The 20,821-nt window shown below is 40.0% G+C and overlaps 2 protein-coding genes across 3 annotated transcripts; both read right to left on the bottom strand.

Annotated features, from left to right (window-relative positions):
• Nucleotides 1-259: 259 nt before the first annotated feature.
• On the bottom strand, nucleotides 260-9,076 carry LOC109992901 (linker for activation of T cells). Its single transcript, XM_020645681.3, has 13 exons — nucleotides 8,894-9,076; nucleotides 5,204-5,313; nucleotides 4,957-4,996; nucleotides 4,816-4,844; nucleotides 4,531-4,588; nucleotides 3,699-3,760; nucleotides 3,586-3,618; nucleotides 2,541-2,589; nucleotides 2,390-2,454; nucleotides 2,178-2,216; nucleotides 1,977-2,018; nucleotides 1,652-1,758; nucleotides 260-1,569 (listed from the first exon to the last, which is right to left on the bottom strand). The coding sequence occupies exons 2-13, from the start codon at nucleotides 5,304-5,306 to the stop codon at nucleotides 1,555-1,557; spliced, it is 642 nt and encodes a 213-aa protein (XP_020501337.2). The 5' UTR covers nucleotides 5,307-5,313; nucleotides 8,894-9,076; the 3' UTR covers nucleotides 260-1,554.
• Nucleotides 9,077-10,951: 1,875 nt separating this feature from the next.
• spns1 (SPNS lysolipid transporter 1, lysophospholipid) lies at nucleotides 10,952-20,682 on the bottom strand. Of its 2 annotated transcripts, XM_020645710.3 has the most exons (14): nucleotides 20,419-20,682; nucleotides 18,098-18,319; nucleotides 17,753-17,818; nucleotides 17,430-17,566; nucleotides 17,155-17,306; nucleotides 16,989-17,055; nucleotides 16,724-16,866; nucleotides 15,491-15,643; nucleotides 15,100-15,289; nucleotides 14,873-14,938; nucleotides 14,634-14,732; nucleotides 12,864-13,032; nucleotides 12,315-12,378; nucleotides 10,952-11,905 (listed from the first exon to the last, which is right to left on the bottom strand). In XM_020645710.3, the coding sequence occupies exons 2-13, from the start codon at nucleotides 18,309-18,311 to the stop codon at nucleotides 12,341-12,343; spliced, it is 1,494 nt and encodes a 497-aa protein (XP_020501366.1). In that variant the 5' UTR covers nucleotides 18,312-18,319; nucleotides 20,419-20,682; the 3' UTR covers nucleotides 10,952-11,905; nucleotides 12,315-12,340. The 2 variants fall into 2 exon arrangements, with proteins under 2 accessions (XP_020501366.1, XP_020501365.1); XM_020645709.3 differs by lacking the exon at nucleotides 12,315-12,378.
• Between the last annotated feature and the right edge of the window lie 139 nt (nucleotides 20,683-20,821).

The following is a 20,821-nucleotide window of genomic DNA, read 5'->3' as shown; positions in this document are numbered from 1 at the left end:
CACTGAGTTTTTTTGATAGTTTTTTTGATCAGTTTTTATTTTATGAAGGATAAGCATTATTCGCAAAAGGGCGTGTTGCTGACCTGATTGACCGCAGGGCGCCATGTAACAGTTTTTCCAGAGGCTTAAAAAAAACCTCAGCTGTAGCTAAAGCCTGTTGTCAGGGTGAGACAGCAAATCCAGGATGGCTTCTGCTGCAGTAACAGATCTGTGACGTCACTCAGGCTTTGTTCATTAACATTTACAATCTAGAAGTGTCTTCAGCTTTGTTAAGATTTAATTGAATTGAAGTAACAGGCAGATAACAGAGACATGCGAATATGACATCATCGACTCATAAATACACTAAAAAATTTAAGTTGTAGACATTCTCAGGAGTTGTCAGTAAAATCAAAGTATTAAACATGGTACAAAAAAAAGATACAGAGGATAACAGGATTAAAAAAAATAAAGAATTCTACATATTAGATAAAAGAAATAATGAAACAATTCTGCAAAAGTAAAATTTGTTGGACTGATTCCTGGTGAGAGATTGACTGTAAATGACATCAGAAGGAACTACAATGTTGGCGGTTTGTGGACTGGACTCAACTGTTGTTAGGATTATTATGGATTTAAATTTAGTGTTCAGTAACAGGTAACTCTCTGTCTAAGTTGACACTAATATTTTGAAACCGTACATTTTTGCTGAATTTGAGGGTAAAAACTAAAGAATTAGGCCAGGTCTCACTCTAGCCCTTTTCACACATGCCCTCAGGAGGATTTTAATAAAGTTAAAGGACGGCCTACCCTTTAGAAATCTTCCCGAGTTGCTGAATCATACGTGTCACTCACAGCAGGGGGGGGGAGTCGGAGGCAAGGAATGACGCTGAAGGATGCTGCAGTGGTCACTATGAAAACGTCCTACAGCTTTTGCCTTTATATGAATGCTATGTTTAATTGGACGTCGTCACGGTATCAAAGACGGAATGGGAATGAAACATGCTGGTGAGCAGGAAGAAAATGAAGCAGCTTCAATAAGCTTCAGAAGATCACATCGGTTGGGGACCATGTGTACATCATCACTGCCAGGTGAGATCCGGCTGCGTTCATCAGCTTGAGCAAATTTTACGATGGAGGAAAAAGTTCCAAACAATTGAGACGAAAAATGATGCTATCTGCATTCGAATGTGCAACAATATTCCAATAGTTTAGGGCATGTGTGAATAGAGCTTCTATAGAGGGTTGGTTTGGGAGATTATGAAAGTACAACCACTTGCACACATGGCTTTAAAATCCTGATTAAACCGTGTGTTTACATATTTCTGCCTCCATGCAGACACAATTAGAAGTGTCTGGATCTACATCAGTGCTCCTGCTGTCAGACGTCTGATGAAAACTGAGACCCCACGGCTCCTCAAATCCTGTCTGTGTAAGACGAGTACCCTCAGCTGTCGTCAGGAACTGAGAATGAAAGGTGATCTGTTCTCAAGTGAAAGTCGTCATCATCATCTTCAGGAAAATGAAGAGGGTGAAAGATGTGGACGGTCAGTCTGTGTCCCATCATGCACTGGGCTAGCAGGGAAGCATCTGAAAAGGAGAAAGAAAACTAAGCTGACTGCTTCTTTATAGTAAAAGTTTCAAACATCCTAGAGCTTTGTGCTCCACTAACCGGTGGCTGATTGACGTAGTTCCCCTCATCATCATCATCATCATCGTCATCTTCATCATCATTGTCACTACTGCTGCTGCTCTGAGCGGACAAGTCTGATGTTGATCCTGTAAGAAAGCATTCAATGAAACATCAGTTGAACCTGTTACGTGATCTCAGTGTTTTAAAGTGGCATGAGACAAAACATCAAGAAGAAACATCACAAGGAATCAAATCATCATCGAGAGCTCTTTTCACACGTGAACATTTCAAGAAAATTTCAGGACAACTTGCTTTGGCAAGCAGCATTGAGGAAGACCTTAAAAACACTAAAAATCCAACTCACGTTGAAGGAGCAGCAGCTCAACATTCAGGTAATCTCTGTCCTCTGAGGAGATAAGACAATATTTATGAAAAGTATTTTTTTTGTTTTATGGCCTTTGAAAAAAAGTATTTAAACACTCTACACTAAAAAGAACTTGTATTGAAATCAAGTTGAAAGCTAATTTGATATTAAAACTAATTAAAAATCAAGATAAAACCTTACCTTTCTTCTCTGGGACATTCTCATAATCATGTAGAACATCTGTTGTGAAACAAACAGCTGATCAGTTTTCTGAAAACAATGTCAATATAAGAAGTCAATGATGTTTTAAAGTCTAACAACTTATCTGTAAAGGCTGGAGGTCATACATTAGAGATAGCTTAAATATGCACACACTGTAGAAGTACTTTAAACTTCTGGTTTCCAGATTGTACCTGAACTGGGTGTCGAAGCTCGGCTCAGATTGGTCAGAGGAGTCTCACCTTCAGGCAACACAATTCTGAAAAAACCAGAGAAGAAGAAATGATCAGACGAGAATTACAGCTGGGACCAAAGAGAAAAGCAGTGCCTGAAGGATAAACTTACATGTATCCAGGGTCTTCTTGATCACTCTCAGTGTTTATGTAATCAGGTCCTGCAGAAAACATCACGTCAGCTCATCATTTACTAAACAATCATTACTGTGACACCACAATTACATCTTAAAAGTGAGAGATGAAGTAGGCTAAATGAAAAACTCTGGTGTTCTCTTGCTGCTTCCACGCTGTTAAAATCCTGACATATAGACCAAGGTGGGAACAAGTTACACATAAGTCCAACAGTCTGGACCAAGGCTAAGTCCAAGTCATGCATCAAACCGAACAACTCGTAGGTAGAGGGAATTCAATTGTCAAGGCCAACAAGCCCCTTATCAAGACTTATAAGTCCCAAGTCAAAACGTACAAGTCCTAATACAAGGCCAGTATGTCCTAAATTAAGTCCCTACAAGTCTCAAAGTCAAGGCCTCTAAGTCCAAAGTCAGGACTAACAAGTCCCAAGTCAAATCAACTAGTCTGAAGACAAACAATTTCCAAGTCAAAAGCCAACAAGTCCCAAATCAAGTCTTACAAGTCCCAAGTCAAAACCAATAAGTCTCAAAGTTCCAAAGTTTGAGGCCAACAGATCTCAAAACCACCTGGTCTGAAGTAAAAAAGAAAAAGAAAAAAAAGAAACCATTTGTAAATCCAGACCATAAGTCCAACCTGCCAGCAAGTCCCATGTCATGTACAACATGTCCAAAATCAAAACTAACGAGTCCAAAGGTCTTAGTCCCAGGACAAAGCAACCTGTTGTTAGTTGACAAATAAATTGTTTCGGCCACCAAGTTCCAAGCGGAGAGCATTTAGTCCTAAGTCAAAGCCAATAAGTTATATCAAGACTTACAAATGTCAAAACAAAGCTAAAGTCTTCCATGCAGCAGAAATGCCATAAGGGAACATTTCTTACTGCACTGAAATAACCCAATGGTGAACCAGAAGCTCTTTAGCAACTCAATGTCTTTATGATTTTAAAGTTACAACAAACATGACTTCTTTTTGCTTCGTCAACATGGATTTGTAAAATGCCAAAGTGAAAGCAAACTTATTCTTACCACCAACTGGATTCTCATAGCTTGGATTACTTTCTGTAGGTTAGAAAGAAGTAACAGGTGAGTTCAACGTTTAGATATACAGCACATACAGAGTGAAAAAATTAGAATCTCACGAATATCTGTTGGGGTGAAGGATCGATGTCTCCTCTGAGTTCCAGGATCAGTTGAAGGTGAGCTGAGTTTGACAAGAAAAAGAAAAAAAATCCTTTAATATATTTTCTAATGGAATAAAAATGTGCCAAGTCTGTCATATTCTCACATCTGAAAAACAAACAAACTATGAAGTCGAGGGAACTTTACCTAAAAATGTAATTTGGAAGTACTTGTTCTTAAATATTCCCAATTTATACCACTTTTGACACTACATTTCGAGTGGGTGTTTCAAACCGTCTATTCATTGAAAAGCGTTGCTATATAAATCTGTACATACCAAGTTATTTTTCTGGTTAAAAATTTGAGTTGTTCAAAGAAATCTAATTATTTACAGGAAGTTACCGTGTCGTGTAAGAGGGATAAACTTGCAACTTGAACCACATAAAAAAAAAAAACTTTGTGCGATAAATGATAAAAATAAATCGAATCCTTCTGGAACTTCAGGGTTGGATAAATTAACACTCTGAAATGGACCGTTCAGTGTTATGAGCAAAGCTATTTCTGATATTTCTCTGATAATACCTTTGTCTAACAACAATATTATTATGTATTGTGAATTAAAACAGTTCTTTAACTTGGCACAAAGTTATTTGATTTTTTTAAGCGTAGTTACCTTAACTCAAGTAAAAGATCTAAATACTTCCTTCAACAATGGATTTCTTTGCAGCTTGTTTTAAAATGCATTTCAGTGATCAGAAAGTTGCACAGCGTCAATGTTCACATCTGTGTCAATCCTTAGTCTCTACATGTGTGCAGGGTGTGAACCAGGTGGTTCTAAAAAAAGGGACTCACAAAGGTGACAGCAGGTTGGATGAAGGGTGGATGGAGTTCGTATCAATGCTTGGCTGGTCTGTGGTACGACAGAAATATGTACAGTTACTACATCGAAATGTTTACGATTCAGCAAGTTAACATGTTTGTTTGTAAGCTCGATATCTTGCGATGTCCTTATATTCCACAAATATACGCTACAAGACCAACAGTTACATGCTTGTTATTGTTGCAAGATTCAAGGCAAAGACAGCAGCCATTACTTTGACCATCACAAGAAAAAACTTTTCAGGGTTTTAGACTTACATGGATGGATGACTCTGAAATTAGTGGATCTAATCAATAAAGAAAAGAGAGGTTAGAAAAATAGAGAACAGCAAGATTTGACTTGAAGTATTACATAATAAAAACAATCTTGACAATGTTACAGGAGAAAAAAAATCTTACGGCATGTATTCATCTGACGCATTTCCTTGGCTGATGGAGACTGGTGGGAATGAACAAAAAGTTTAATTGAGATAACTCAAGTGTAAAGTGAATTTTCTTCTAGCAGCTGAAACCAAAAATCAAAAGACACAAGTGCGAAAACATTGGTTAAGGCTGTTTGAAACCGCAGCGAGGACTAACGTGTTAGGTCATCTGTTAACCACATGTTAGGGCAGTGTAAGAAGTGTAAAGAGAGATATCAACCCACCCGGTGGGCCATTTATTCTGCAGTCCAGACAGACGAAAGCCAGGAGCACCATGGAGACAAAAATGGCAGCCGCCATAATCAGGAAAAGCCAGGAGCTGTTCATGTTTCATCTGAAGAGGACAGAGGAGGACAGCATTAGACCATTAGATGAACCCAAAGTGACTTTGGTGTGGCTCTGACTTTTCCTCTTGAGTCACCATGAGGTTTACATTTGGATTGAAATACTTTATCGACTGTTGGACAGATTGCGATGACATGTTTGCGGAGATGTTCATGATTCCCAGAGAATCTGTTTCTGTGTTATATGTACAACTGGTGGATGTTTTTTTTAAATTACATTACACTTTCCTTTCATAATGTTCTAAACAATCGTTAGATGGAGTGACAGATAGAGAATTTGCGCACTAACAACAGTTTGACTTCAACAATAAGACATGTTGCAACTTGAAAGCGCTGGCTGTACTTTTTTTAAATAACTTCTGGTTTTATACTTTGCTGAAGCCTCAGAATAATTGTCTTCTACTGATCACAGAGGTGCATCACACAGGAAGGAAAACCATGTTACACGTGCGAAGACTAGGTGGCACAGCTCGTCTTCATTCCTCCTCCAACCTGAACTCATAAATAATCACCAATTTACTCAGAACACTAAACACTCTACCCAGAAGAAACAAGCACCCACTCACACGGTGTTCAAATGGAGACAAAGCTGCCACAAACACACAGGTCCCCTCAACTACACCTTTAACATTTCAGCTCATTTACACATTCTTATCTCTGAGAGATTAGAATCAGATCCTGACCCAACATTGCAGAGTGCTTAACCTCTTGGTGAGTTTTGTGTTAGTTTCTTCCTAAAGCAAAACTTTATTAAGATTTCAATAAAAAGGAAGTCAGACATTTGAAGTCTGTCTAAAGAGGTTTGAAGGAGAAGTGTGACAAGAAATAACAGATTAAAAGGTTTTTAGGTTACTAAATGTAAAACAAGTCCAGCTTTAAAAATCATACTTCAGTGTAAGTACAGAAGTATGACAACCAGTAACAGTGCTGATTGTGCTGAGAACTGTCCCTGGCAGGTAATGATTGTGTATTATTTAAACGGATGAAGGCTACACTGCTGAAGGCGTAATAATGAATCAGAATCTAAATATCCTCAGCTTACTTTGAATTGTAAAATCTTATATCTCATTTGACAACAATTCAGAGGTTTTACCATAATTATCTGACAGATGCATCGAAGTATCTTGATATGGAAATACTTCTTAAAATACTTGTACCTTTGAGTTATCTTCAATCACAGAAGAACTATGACTGGCTGCACAAATGTCTGATGCTCGAGCTGCAACTGATTGAGTCTGGAGGACCTCTTAACCTTTGAAACTTCAGTTTTGAAACACTCAACAGCTTCCTTTCTGGAAACCCTAAACATGATGACAAGCCTGCAGGAAGTCACAGATCTGAGCCGAGAGAGTCCTGTGAAGAACTCCCCCGCCCCGGCAAAAAAAACAAAACACTTTTGTACAAGATAATCAGTGAGATATGGAGAAGCTCTGCGTGCGATGAATCGTCTCTTCTGACCTACCCCCCCCCCCCCCCCCCCCCAACGAGGTTACAAGCATTAATAAAATAACTCTATTGAATCAATTATCTTGAAGATTTGGGTTTTATTTTCTTTCCAGGTGTGATTAGTGTTGTGAAATGTTAATGGGTTTTGGGGGAAAAGGAGCTTTTTGTTTAAAATGTGTGTGTTATTTAAGTTTGACAGCAGTGTTTAGAGTAATTTGAGGTTGAGAAGATAACTTAAAATATTTTAACACTGACCTTCTGCTTCTTTAACCCATCATGGCTCTTGTCTAACACCTTAAAAGGTTTTGCTTTCTCTCTGCCCCACCTTATCTAACTAATGGTAACGCAGAAGTGCCTTAACCCTGCAGTCTTTCTGATGTCCAGCAGGGGGCGACTCCACTGATTGATTAAAAAAAAAAAAAACTTATTTTATAGTGATGTCTATGAGAGAATCAGTTAACTTTTCATTTGGTCTATTAGGGACACCTGCTATGGACAAGTCAACCTTAAAATGTCTTGTTTAGCAATAAGTTGTAAAGACAAACTAAGGAGTTATCTGCTCATATTTTCAGTAGGCTAAGCACATTTTGGCATTTAGTCTGACTTTTTTGCGAGCCAAAATAAGAATAAATGCCTCACTAAAGGCTTTTTAACTGTCATCCACATACTAATAGATGAATTCCAGGAGGCTATATTCACTTATTTTATATATTCTTTAAAAAGCTGTTGCACAGTAAACTAACGGTCACACTTTTTTAGCAAGAAAAGAAGGTTCCCGATCAACAGCGTTTCACATTTAACCGTATCAGGAGATGGTAGTTTGTGAATAATTCCCATATTTTCTTCAATCTACCATGTCATTTTCACGTTATGACTTCAACAGCAGAGGACAGATGACGGCAAATGAAGGGAAAGTATGAGCTGTAGTGAACATTTTTGACAAATTCCACTGGCTAGATGTGAAACTGGGAAATTGTGGTTTATGGTCTTTACCCTGAGGGCCACCAAGTGACCCAAATGCAGAAAAGGCTGTCAATGCTAAATGCACGAACTGACTGTCTTTAACACTGATAGCCATCTAATCCTTGTTTAAGAGTTTGAATGACGCAATGAAGCAGCGAAAACACCTACAACCACAGTTTTGCACGTTACATTTCGTAGAAACAGTCAAAGTTGTCTGATACCGATACCATCTTCTATATGCTCCCACTCAAAAAAAATCTGCTTGTCGTTTTTGGAAGTCTATAGCTACCAGTAAATGTCATGGCAGCTAGCAGAGAGTAGATTATTACTCAAATTTGCAAAAATACCACCAATTTGTGTTTTCCAGTCTTTATTTAAAGAAATAAACACATAAAATATAACTGTTTCATCTAAACATCAGAGTTTCTCCCCGGCTCTTTGATAGACACAGGAAATTAGAGGCGCAAACCAAGCGGAGGCTAACATTAGCTTAGCTTATTTCAAGAGGGGTTAGCTCGTCTTTGGGTCTAGATTCCTTTGGTGTTCTTTGTCCAGCCATAAAATAGAATTCGTCCTATACACACAGGGTACGTTATATTAAGCTTTTCAATAATAACAACTAGTTTTAAAAATGGTTTTCTAACCTCATCATTTTTTCTTCCATGCTGGAGATTTTGTACTTGACGCCTGGTTGCTTTAAACAAAAGTACTTATTATTTCAATCTTCTCTTGAATGCTTTTTGTCTTTCCTACCACCTTTTGCCAATCCAAATGTTTCGAACATACAGCAGGTTAGCGTACTTAGTGCCAAAGTCGCTTTTTTGACAAAAGTATTTAAACGCCAAGGCCTAATTGGTATTTTACCGCTGTGATGATTAAAATATTATTTAGGTTTGGAGTAAGCGTGCAGGCTTGATAATGTCTGATGGCCTGCATCTACATGTGTGCAACCGTCCTTCAAAGGTCTGGTTTTGGGTATCTTAAACAGCTGTATACTGAACTCAACTCTAGTTTTTAGACTTCAGTGTGAGGAAAAAAAAAAGTGACCCATTTCAATACTGAACCTGTGCTCCACATGCATTCTGGGAAATAAACTGAGGTTCGTCCACCCAACACTAGTCAGAGCTGAAGGAGTTGAAAATAAAAAAACAGAAGACTCACCTACACCTGAGAACAAACTGCGACTGGAGGGATGGATGGATGTAGAATGAGTTTTGTACTCCTTGAGTGTCTGATCCACATGAGGCGACTCTGCTAACCAACCATCTCTGAAGACTTCTTCCCTCACTTCGTTTCTCTTTCAGTCGTCTTTCCTCCCTGATGAGCTGGTGTGTGATCTGCACCTTTAGCAACCTACTTTGCTATTTCCTCCCCCCCACCCACCCTCCCTCTGTCACATACTCTCCTCCTCCGTCATATCTAAACCCAATCACCTCTTGAGTTGAGGTTTCACCTCCTGCCACAAACCATTCAGTGTTTTTTTACCGGTGTGTTGTGAGAAAGATGATGTTCGACCCTCAACTCAGGTCAAAAGAGATGGAAAACACAGAGAAGTCTTAAGAAATTGTGAAACCAACTTCTGCAGAGGTTCACTCAACAGCCAACCAGCCTGCATCAAAGGTCACCCCTCTATCAGTAGGTGATGTGGGGGTTGATCATACTGCCCTCTTTCAGACTAAAACTGCTGGTGGAAACGAGGCCCGCAGCCAAGACAAAAAATAAAGATGTTTGGAGTAGAAGTTTAACACAAACATCTCCAACCAATAAGATATGCAACAGTGACACCTCAGAGCTGCAGCATGTGTGCGAACGCTGCTGCAACCGTCTCAACATCCTCCCACCTACAAACAGGAAACCACACCGAGGGAAGGAAGTCGAGTCCTCCTCTCCTCATGTCATCCTCGGCCTTGTTTTTTTCTTTTTGATAAGATAGCAGAGGAGAGGACAGAGAGATGATAGATGAGAGAACAGGAAAAAAAAAAGCCTCCTGTTGATGAGAAAAAGGAAGAGGGGAGCTCCTACTGAAAAAAAAAAAAAAAAAAAGGGAGGGAAATACAAGAGTCAAGATACCAGATTTGGGCTCTTCTTTAACAACTGAGCAGAGTTTAATTTAATTGAGAACATGAAAAAGGTTCTCGTAGCTTGTAAAAACTCTGCAATTTTTTTTTTACCATTTGAGCATTTTCCCAATTTCAAACAGTGTGAAATGTCCCAAAATGGTTAAATGTGATTTAGAGCATATTATAATGTTGATCTTAGCAGTGTTGGAAAGATGTTCTGATCTCTCCAAAGGTTTAGAGCAGAAATCTAAATCAAATAATTAACACTTAAGTTTTGAGTTCAAGCTAAGCAAAGAAAAAAAGGATCAGGTCTTAAGATCCAAGACAAAAATACTAGATTATTTTTGTCTGTTTTCATATGAGCTATGAGATTTGATATATTTAAATAGTTTTTAGTAGTCGCTCCTCTCGAAAATGTTACTCGACATGTCTTACAAACGTCATGCCACTGACCTTTCTTAAAGATGGTGCAAACTGCTGACATTTTCTTTTATCTGTGACCATGAAAACAAATCAGTCAACAGATGACTTCTTCTGCTCAAAAAATAATCTATTCTCTGAATCAGCAGTTAACTACGCAAGCTTTCCAGCATTGAACTGACGTAACACAACAGATATACATGTCTTAAAAAAAGATCTCTATGCATTGCCAGAATAGTAGAGCTGCTATCCGTATTAAACTCAGACACTGCTTAAAATGTTCAATCTGCAGCAATCGAGCCAAAATGTAAGCAATGAGTGTTTTCCTTAACAAATGTATTTAACATGTTTTAATCACAGACGTATCGTACAGGTACATAATGCTGGCTAAAACTCAAATCTAGCTTTTCAGAATCACTAAGAGCCAGGCTAGCTGTTTCTCTGTTTTTGCCATACATTTTCGCTAATCATGCTTAGCTAAGCTGCTGTTGGCTATAGCGTCACATGAGAGGGCTCTTCATTTTTACATCTGCTACTTCATATTTTTTGCAGTGAAAACAAACATTTCTTTCATGCAGAGAAATCCGCTGCTTTTGGTTTCAATAAAAGAAAATAAATATTTGAATATAGATAATAAATCTATTGGTCTGCACTTTTCAACCTGATGTTTAAATAAGAGGAGGGAACATCATTTAGCCATTTACGAACCATTTTGAATTCCAAACACAACGACACGATGACAAGTTAATTCACCTTTAATAGCTCTCAAAAAATATTAGCTAAAATAATTTGAAGTTAACAACTTGGATTTAAAATATTCTCATATTTCCTGCAGTTTGTGCTCTACCTGCAGAATTAAAAACAAGATGACTTGGTGAAGCTGCAATCTGACACAGAAAAAAAAAAACAGAAACGGACCTGTGAGAAAGCAAAAACATCCCAACATCTCTTTTTAACGCTGAAAACATCTAAAACTAACACCAGGATTAAAACCAGCTGTAGTTCTAGAAAATGTCAAATAAACAGTTGAATAAAGAGCTTTGATAAGTGTTCCATTTTCTGGTTGTTGTTCTGCGTCTTTCTTAACTGTAAGAAGGTTAGTGTTATTATTAAAAGTAGCGGATACAAATGCATGGTTATGAATACTGATTAATAAAAGTGTCCTGTTTTGAAATTGCTGGAGATTTTGGGAGTACAGTAAGGTTTTGGTTTAACAGAGGATGTGGACCATGCTGGGACTGGATCCCAGATCCTGTTTTTCCTGCTAAAAGTTAAAACAAAATATTGATCAGAATGGAAACGGTCAGGTCCCACGGAGCAGTGTTTGGTGCTTCTCCTCAGAGAGTCTCTTGTGCTCGTTTTTTTTCCCCTCCGCTCTTCTTAAAATATTTCAAAGTCATAGCAAAGAAAACTTGGATCTGGAGACAAAAATGTCTCCAAAGACTGGTGGCATGATCCGGGGCTTGGTAGAGTGTAAAGTATAAAAAGTAAAGTCCAAAATTTTCAAAAATAAAAGCCTCGATAAAATCTCTCTGCATGGCAGATATCTCGTGAGTGATCACAGTCCTGAAAATATTAAATTAAAAAGATAACCACAGGAGGATGCTGGACCGGAACCGTCATCAGATCAGAACGCTGGAGACCGGGACCCGAGTGGACCGGCCGCTTTTTGGTACAACGATCGGCTCGTCATCTGTGAGAGAAGACACAAACATGAGGAGAAACGTTAACCTATTCTTTTTAAAAACAGAACATGTGTTTTATAACAAATTCAAGCTGGGTAATATGACAGGGGAAAAACGATTCTGATCATGTTTTTATGATTTGAACAACATTTATTCTCATTGCATCATAAAAAGTTGCAGTTCAAAGATGGGGATAAAGATGGAAGAAAGCAGGCGATTTCTCAGTTGGAACTTTTTAGAATAGAGATTATAAACATGTGCTGACGTTGTCCTTAGCCCAACTTGAATGCTGCATTCTTTTTATCCGAGTAAAAGATGATTGAAACTGATTGAACACTGAATTAAGCAGAATAATCGGTGTATGCAGGGGCGTCAGAGGGGCCTGCCAGCCGAGCCGCAGCTAGCGGCTAGCTTTACCTCAGGATTTCAGCATTCATGGGGTTTCAACTGGGAGACGAATTGTCTGCACAGGTATCCTCCTCTTCAAAATGAAAGGAACCCGTAATTAAAACCAAAACAAATATATATAAAAAGCACTGATAAGGTTTAAAAACTGTGTTTCTCTGGCGCCCTTTGGGAGAGCTTTGAGGGGACCAAGCTGTTGCTACATTTTCTTTTTTTTTACCAGAATCTCACCGTGACATCTCAAGGAGAGAAAATTTGAAACAGAGCATTTTTCTCTGTTGTAAGACTTATACAGACCACAAACAAAGGACTGGATGGATTTATTTCACATGTTGTGGGTCAGTAGACACTCAGGTTACCCAAATATATGTTAAGAAACTATAAAAGTGGATTTTTCATAATATGTCCCTTTTAAACTTTGAAAAAAAAACTGATGTGGAAAAAAAAAAAATCTGTTAATTCAATGTATCTATGAATGTTAAGGTTTATATCAAAAGGACTGTCTACATGAGAGCTTCACGGACCGGACACTGTACACTTTATATCCATAGTCCGCCTCACCTATAGGGACGTAGTTCTCGGCACGGTTGCGGTCTTGTTCGATGTAGAGTGCTGTGGCGAGGAAGAAAGCCCCGCCCACCACGGCTACAAAGGCGCAGAGCAGCAACGAGAGCTGCAGGGATCTGAACTGCCACAGGAACGAGTCCGTCTTCCTCAGGGAGTCCGAGACCTGAGACACACAGAGACCAGGTTTATGAACTACCTGCTGCAGCACACTGTAGACCAACATTATATTTTTCAGATGACTTTATTTGTGTCCTCCCCAACACTTTAGAGGGGAATATTCACTTTTTAATGCACTACCTTTATCAGCTTCTTAATTCAATTCAATTCAATTTATTTTGTATAGCGTCAACTCATAAGTGTTATCTCACAAAAAGCAGGTAAAATACCTTACTCTTTGTCTGTTAACATTACAAAAGAGCAGGTAAAAAGACCTTACTCATTGTCATGTTACAAAAAGCAGGTAAAAGACCTTACTTATTGCTATATTACAAAGACCCGGCCTATCCATCATGAGCACTTTAGCAAAGCAGCAAAAGTTACAGTGGTAAGAAAAAACTGCCTTATTAAAAAGGCAGAAATCTTCGGCTGGATCCCCGGCTCATGACGAAACAGCCTTCACAGGCCTCGACTGCGCCGGGGTTGGAAAGGGATAGGGGGAGAGATGGGATAAGATGCAGGAAGAGGGATAGGGAGCAAGGGGGTGGGGGAGGCAGACCGTCCATCAACAATCCGGTGGGGAGGGGGGGGGGGGGGGGGGGGTTGTTCTTACTGCTTCAATCTTCAATAAAAGACATTCACGTGTACCAGAGTGTTTAAAAGTCTTGTAGTAATACTTTTACTTCAGTAATGACTCAGTAAATACTTCACCCACAGCTGCATTCTGTGACACGACCTGTGTTATATTTAGACTTGTTGATCAGTGTAAGATGCTTAGAGTGACACAACCCTAGTCTATACAGAGTATATGAAGCTACAGCAAGAGCCAGTCAGCTAAGCTCAGCATTAAGAAAGTAGATAGTTGGAGACAGCTAGCCTGGCTCAGTCCAAATGTCTGGATACTTCGGTTGGATTCATTTGAAACAATAGGAAACATTTGCTCCTCTGATACTTTTAGGGTTGAAGTATCATGTCAGACACATAAGTATTTAAAGTCTGATTAGAAACTAGGTTAACCCACCAACAAATCAAACTTCTCTTCAGACAGAAAAAGCTTCCTCTAACAACTGGGTTTTTTTTCTATACAGGACAGTTAAAAATATGCAAACTGAAGGTAACTCTGTTAGATCTTTACCCTTATCCATTTATTGAAGTTATCTCAGCTTTCAAGTAGACTTTCTTTTTTAGACTTTGGGCTTTATTGTCCCCATGGGGAGATTCCTTTTCACAGCACTGTTTCTGTCCAAGAGACAATACTCACCAAAAAACAGTAAATAAACAAAACACAGTGTAGAGAACAAACAGTTTGAGGGGGCACTCACACTAGGCAATGTTGCTCCATACCGTGCACGATTGGAAGGCTGGGATCGATTATCCTTATTGATCACATTGTGTGCTCGCGCTTGTGCTTGTGAATGAGCAATTGTACATGCTGAAGCCCACCGCTTCCATTGGTGCCAGGGCCAAGGAAGTGTACATGCACACTATTCAAACCAATTGGACTTTGAGGGTCAAACGTGCTGGGGAACGGTACGGATTACCCATATTTGGCCAGCTTATGTGTGTGTGTGTGTGTGTGTGTGTGTCTGTGTGTTTCTAACGACTTACCACTCCAATCAGGTACGGACTTCCCGCGTCTCCCAGCAGATGTGAGATGACGATCTGCAGAGCCTCGGCTGTGGAGCGGCGAGTGGGAACGACCACGTACTGACAAACAGACATGTTGTGATTTAATTGTATTTAAAAATGGAAAAATCACATAAACACAACTCGTTTGATTTGTTGCCATAAAAGAACGAAAAGAGAAGATTTGCGATAATATGGAAAGCTGGAGATGTGTTTCTCACCAGCAGGATGTCGGCGACGATGGCCCAGTTCATGGACAGGAACGTCTCTCCGAGGAAAATGAAGATCTGAGGGAGGAACATGTTTGTTATGTTGGATATGGCTGTTTTGGAACTTTAATGGAAGATTTCGGTTTATTTTTGTTTATGACAGTTTGTAATGATTGTTGGCAACTGAATTCTTTCTTTTCATTAGCAGAGTTATTCTACTTGTTTCTAAAAGCACTCACATATGTGGCGATGGTGCTGTCCTGAGCGAAGACAATGGCCATGTAGAGGAAAGGTGCTGAGAGGAGCAGACCAGCGGCACAGACCAGCGGGTCAGCTCTGGCCGTCCTTTTCCTTAGCTGCCGACTCACCTGCACACCGCTGGCCACACCCAGCACACCTGAGACGCAGGTGATGGCCCCGAAAATCAGACTGTCGGGAGAGAAACAGAGTCAGACCGCTGCTCTTTTTTTCTTATATACATATATATACATATATACATATATATATACATATATCTCTCTCTCTCTCTCTCTCTCTCTCCATAACGATGAAGATGAAAAGGTGTTCCCTGAAAGCTGGATTTAATGTGCAGCCGTTACCCGACCGAGCAGGTTCCCCACTTGTTCTCACCTGTCTGAGGAGGCGCAGTTTCCCTCCACGCAGGGCGCCCTTTCCCCGTTGAACACAGCTGCTCTGAAGAGGAATGTTGGCGCCCAAAGAGCAAGAGAGCCGGTGACAAACGCCACCGCTGTGAAGCCAAAGGTGGACAATACGAAGCTGTAGCTGCAGAGGGAAGCGGAGACAATGATCAGCTGCGCGCTCACTGTGGTGGATGATTTCTTGGAAGTCGTCTTGTGAAAGCAGGACGCTTATTAAGCAATGAGTTTAATGTTTATATAACCTTGAATGTAGTAAGTCTGCAGCAGGATCTAATGAAGCCCTACTCTTTGCCAAAGAGACTTTAGACACATTGCTAATCCTTGAGCAACAACGGTCTAAAGAAGGGGATTCAGTTATTTTTAACCAAGCAATATTGAATTTGCGCAGCTTGCAGCTCTGTTACAAGCCGTAATAGCTAGAATTCTTGGTCAAATACTCTGATCAAGTATGTTCTTGTTTTTGTTGTTATTCTGTGTTTGACATTTTAGCAATGATTCATACAGGAATTGACCTAATTTTTAAAGAGTAAGATGCTTTTTTTAAACAAGCACACAGCAACCAAACTCTCTTGACAAAAACAGTATTTTTACCAACAGAATGTAGGAGTTGCTCCTCTACTGTAAGATAGTTTTAGTAATTGCATAATTAGATTTTGTTATCTTGTGACTTCAACTATGAAGATTCTGCATGAAAACAGACCCCACACAGAGATTCTACTATTTGTAACATGAGATCGTGATCATTAGTAAGTGAGCATTACGACGTTCAGAAGTGGAAGATGCTGAGTTGCTGTTTCATCTTCCACCGAAGGGCTTTTGATGACATTTTGTCTGTGAAACAAAAGGATTCAGTTATGAAAATGTTCCACGATGACTGATGCATTGTGGTGACGGAAAGAAAAACCCTGCTCAGCTTTTAACGCCTGACATCTTCTTCATCTAAGATATTTGCACAGCTCTGCAGGCTTGCAAACAACAGGAGCACCGTGTGTTACACGCAGCTGCTGCTCAACACTTGTTTCAATTTGATAAGTTCAATTTGTAAAAAAAAAAAAAAAAGAGATCAAGAGGAAGGAAATATCACTTCAGGGAAACAGGCTGTGGGTGTTTAGACTGTTCAACAGCATCATAGACTACATCCATCAGCATGAAAGTGCAGTTTATTCAACACAATGCTATGAGAACGGTGAGGTGTTGGACTGACTTTTTGCTCAGAGCTTGCAGGTCCTTCAGCCAGCTGGTCTGGTGCAGCTGGTGCTCTGGTCGAACTTCGATGGCTCCTCTTTTGGGCTCCTTGACCACAAGCAGCAGAAGCACCACCGCGATCAGTCCCAACCCCGGGGTCACCTGAAGAGAGAACGACACAAAACGACAAGGCGATCAGTTCCAGATGTTCCAACTGCAATCTGTGTGTTTCTGGAAAGAGACGGCAAATAAACAAATAAATAAATAAAAGCAGTCAGGCGTACCCGTAGAGCCCAGTGCCAGTCGTGTGCTAGATTTCCGACTTGTGAGCCCACGATGTATCCGAGACCGCTGTAATAAAAAAAAAGATGATATGGTGTTAAAACGGTAATCAATACACAGCTCAATAAAAGTTACAGATGCAAAGATAACCTTAATGATTAAACCTACCTGCCGAAAGGGATTGCAAAATAAAAAATGGAGAGCATATTTGTCCTCTTTCCCTTCACATAGAGGTCAGCTATGATAGTAGGAGCGATGGTGGAGTAACTGGCCTCTCCGACACCAACCAGGCCTCGCGTCAACAGCAAGGCCCAGAAATGCTGCGGGGAAGTGGGAGGTGAAAGGATTTACAAAAGAACTTTTTTTTTTTAATGAAGCTGAATTGTTTTAACACGGCAACAAGAAGTGTCAGAAGAGTTTTGGAAAAGAGAGGTGTGACTCACTTCTTTGGGGGTGTAGGAGCTGGCAAGCGTCACCAGAGACCAGAAAGTGATGCCAACGCTCATGATAATCTTCCTGTTGTACCTGTCGCCAAGGTAGCCAAAGACAGGAGCCAGGAACATGTAACTGCAGATGAAAACTGGGAGGAAAAGGGCAAAACGAAACTCAATGAGCTGATAATCCCAAGTTCAAGTTTTTCCAAGAAATGCCTTACTTTGAAATACCACTTAGTTAACACAGAAAATCTAATTTCAGTCTAGTTGGTCAGCAATTTGAAGATTAAAAGGTGAAGAATGTTGAATAACCTTGTAGGATATTTTCTTACCTGTTTGGAGTAAGCCAGACTTGCTATCATCGATCCCAAAATATTGTTCAATATCGGGGAGGACACCTGGTGGAGTCAAGAGAAGAAGTTTTACCTCTCAGGTAATGAGATGAGAATAGATGGGCAGCAGTAGCTCAGCAGTAATTCAAGACTCCAGTAAAGCAAGTTAAAAGTGATATAATTCCTACAATTCAGTTAGTGCATAGCTCGTCAGCTAAAGTCTAAAAGATGACAAATCTATCAGGCGCAAAAATGACCTGCAAAAGTAGCCTCCACGTTTTCTTTCACGGAAATAATAGCTGAAAGCTTCCGGTCGGCTGTGACGGTGCAGCAGGTGTACCATACCTGCCACAGTGAATCTGTCCATGTAGTTGAGCAGGTTGATGTAGCAGAGGGTGAAAACAGTCAGCAGCGCTCGCACTCTGGACACCCCGCTGGCTGACTCCTCTTGCGTCTGCTGAGCCACACCGTCGCCGGCGCCTCTCTCGTCCTGACCCTCCGCCTCGCTGTCATCGGAGGAGAACGGCGCCGATTCCGACGTGTGCTCGCCCAGAGACATGGCTGATGCTGGGGAGAGGGGTCAAGACCAGAGGGTTACTCAATCAACAACTCAAGTTACCCAATCACAACCACTGAATCTTTTCACATGGGAGTACAGAAACTGACCTGTGAAACTTCTTAAGAGAAAAAAAAAAAAAAAAGTTTCTTGTACATCTAAAATATCACTAAAACAAATAACGGTTGGCCTGAAACATGAAAGATAATCTTTGGAGCTGTTTGGCATGGGCACTAAGACAAACAGGCTAATGCATTGGTGTTAATAGTGGCAGCAGCTCAACAGGAAAATCCTGTTTCATCTCCTGCAGCTATCAACAGTGGGTTCACTCTGACAAAATCAGGTTAATTATCCCACAACATAAAAGCAATTTAGAGGTTATCTTGCTTTTCTTTTCTCCACACCAAACTATAGCTGTAACGTGTATCTGATTTTAGCAATCAGCTGATTTTTATCTAAATGATCAACAACCACTTCCTTCCTTGAGGTAAAAGACGTTTACTGCAAGTGTCAGAGAGTAGAAAAGAAAGTTATTCACATTCAAGACACTGAAATCAGAAGACGGCCTCTTTTCTTTCTTTAAACGTTACTCAAGCAATAGAATTACTTGATGGTGATTAAGGTGTGAAAAAGTGGATGTGAGGTGAATTGATGACAACTAATCAACATATTCTACACGGATCCACAGTACTTTAAAGAACACAGTCTATAACAAGCAGTGTCAGAACTCAAGACATGTTACTCAAGCTAAGACTAGTTGATTTTTTTTTTTTTTTTTTTTAAATCATGTTTGTAGCATGTAAACGTCGGGGAGAGCGATTTTAACATTTGTGCATTAAGGTCTGTTTGTAATGAAGGATGTAGATATTGGAGAAAAGCGTGCTGATAAGAGAATAAAGGAGAAGACCCTGAAGTGAAGAACGGGAAGAGAAAGAAGAAGACGTGGTAGACACGACTCTGTGAAACTTCAATCATGTGAACTGTAAAGTAACAAAGTACAATGAACTGTGCGTGTGTGTGGCTGTGTGTGTGTGGCTGTGTGTGTGTGTGTGTGTGTGTGTGTGTGTGTGTGTGTGTGTGTGTGTGTGTGTGTGTGTGGGGGGGTTAGAGACTCTGAACTACACCTGAGCAGAGTCCTTCTAATTTCATGAATCTTACTCACAGCAAATATTAACTTCGATTTTGGACGGTAGAGGATGACATGGCATGTTTTAAAGGCCGATACATTTGGGGAAAAAAATCAGACTCCCAGAGGGTTTCGTTCACCTTTTTACAGCTACATTTTTACAATGCAGCCGACCTTTCACATGAAAACTGTGACTCTCTCATAAACGACACTGTTAGTCCAGTAGGAACTGTGTCTTCACCTGCTTACGAGGGGAATCTGTTCTCCTGCATTAAAATCGGAAGTGTATTTGATGGAAGGCAATGTCACAAGAAATGACAAGTCTATTAAAGCCCCTGTGAGGAGTTTTTTTTTAAACTGGTTGTGAAACGGACTGAAATTCACAGTGATGCCTCTCTGTGAGCTGCCAAAGCAACTCAACACAGCCTCCCTTCATTCAGAATTCAGTTAATTTAATATAACTCGCCCTACAGAAAAGGTCAGGGTGGCTTTTAATAGTCCATTTTGTCACAGTACACATTGAAGGGATGCTCTGACAAATACGGCTTAAAAATAATTTCTATTTAAGCACAAAGGCAATGACAACACTATAATAAGACAATACTTTTCTACTTTTTCTACATTTTATTTTATACAACAACAACAACAAAAAAAACACACGTTATTTTAAAGACTTTATCCAAAAGTAAATTAGTAAAAAAAAATAATCTCACTTGAAATTGCACTTCACACAATGTTTTTTCTTTAGTTAAACAAAGATAAATATAATGATCCTTAAATTCGTCATTTTTTAAAGGGAGTCCGGCGTCAGATCCGCTGAAGAGCGGATTCAACAAGTCTTTTCTTTTGCATTTACTTGCCCTTATGAGGAAAACAAACACAAACTGGTGTCGGTTTGTAGTCTATGTGCATATTACTTGTACATGTTGGCTGTGTTAAGCCTGTTTCTGTCACCACTGGCCTGTTTGTCGTGATGTTGTTTACCTCGCAGGATGAGTCACAGCGGACGCTTCTTTCTTCTTCCTGCTTTGTGCCGCCGCCGCTCCAAATTAAAACCTCCCGTCACAGACTGCAGTGACTGCTATTTAAAACCCATGTTGACGGTTTGCAAAAAAACAAAACAGCAAATGTCCACAGAGAACAGCGTTAACCCTGGCTCGCATTCAAAAACACCCTGATGTTTACTCGAGAGCAGTTTACAGATGACGCTGGTGCAGCGGCGCCATGTTGGCTCTGACTAAACTTCCGCTTCGCAGCTCACATGACTTTTACGTCTGCAAGTCACATGACTGCATCGATTGCGTTATCGAATCAGTGTTTGATCAGCATGATGAAAATATGACTGTATCTTACATTCCCCTAGACATGCAGATGTTAAAACTAGATT

The sequence above is a fragment of the Labrus bergylta genome, chromosome 16 (assembly GCF_963930695.1).
Source record: "Labrus bergylta chromosome 16, fLabBer1.1, whole genome shotgun sequence".
In the NCBI taxonomy this organism is placed as follows: domain Eukaryota; kingdom Metazoa; phylum Chordata; class Actinopteri; order Labriformes; family Labridae; genus Labrus; species Labrus bergylta.
This window is presented reverse-complemented; position numbering and strand designations above follow the sequence as displayed.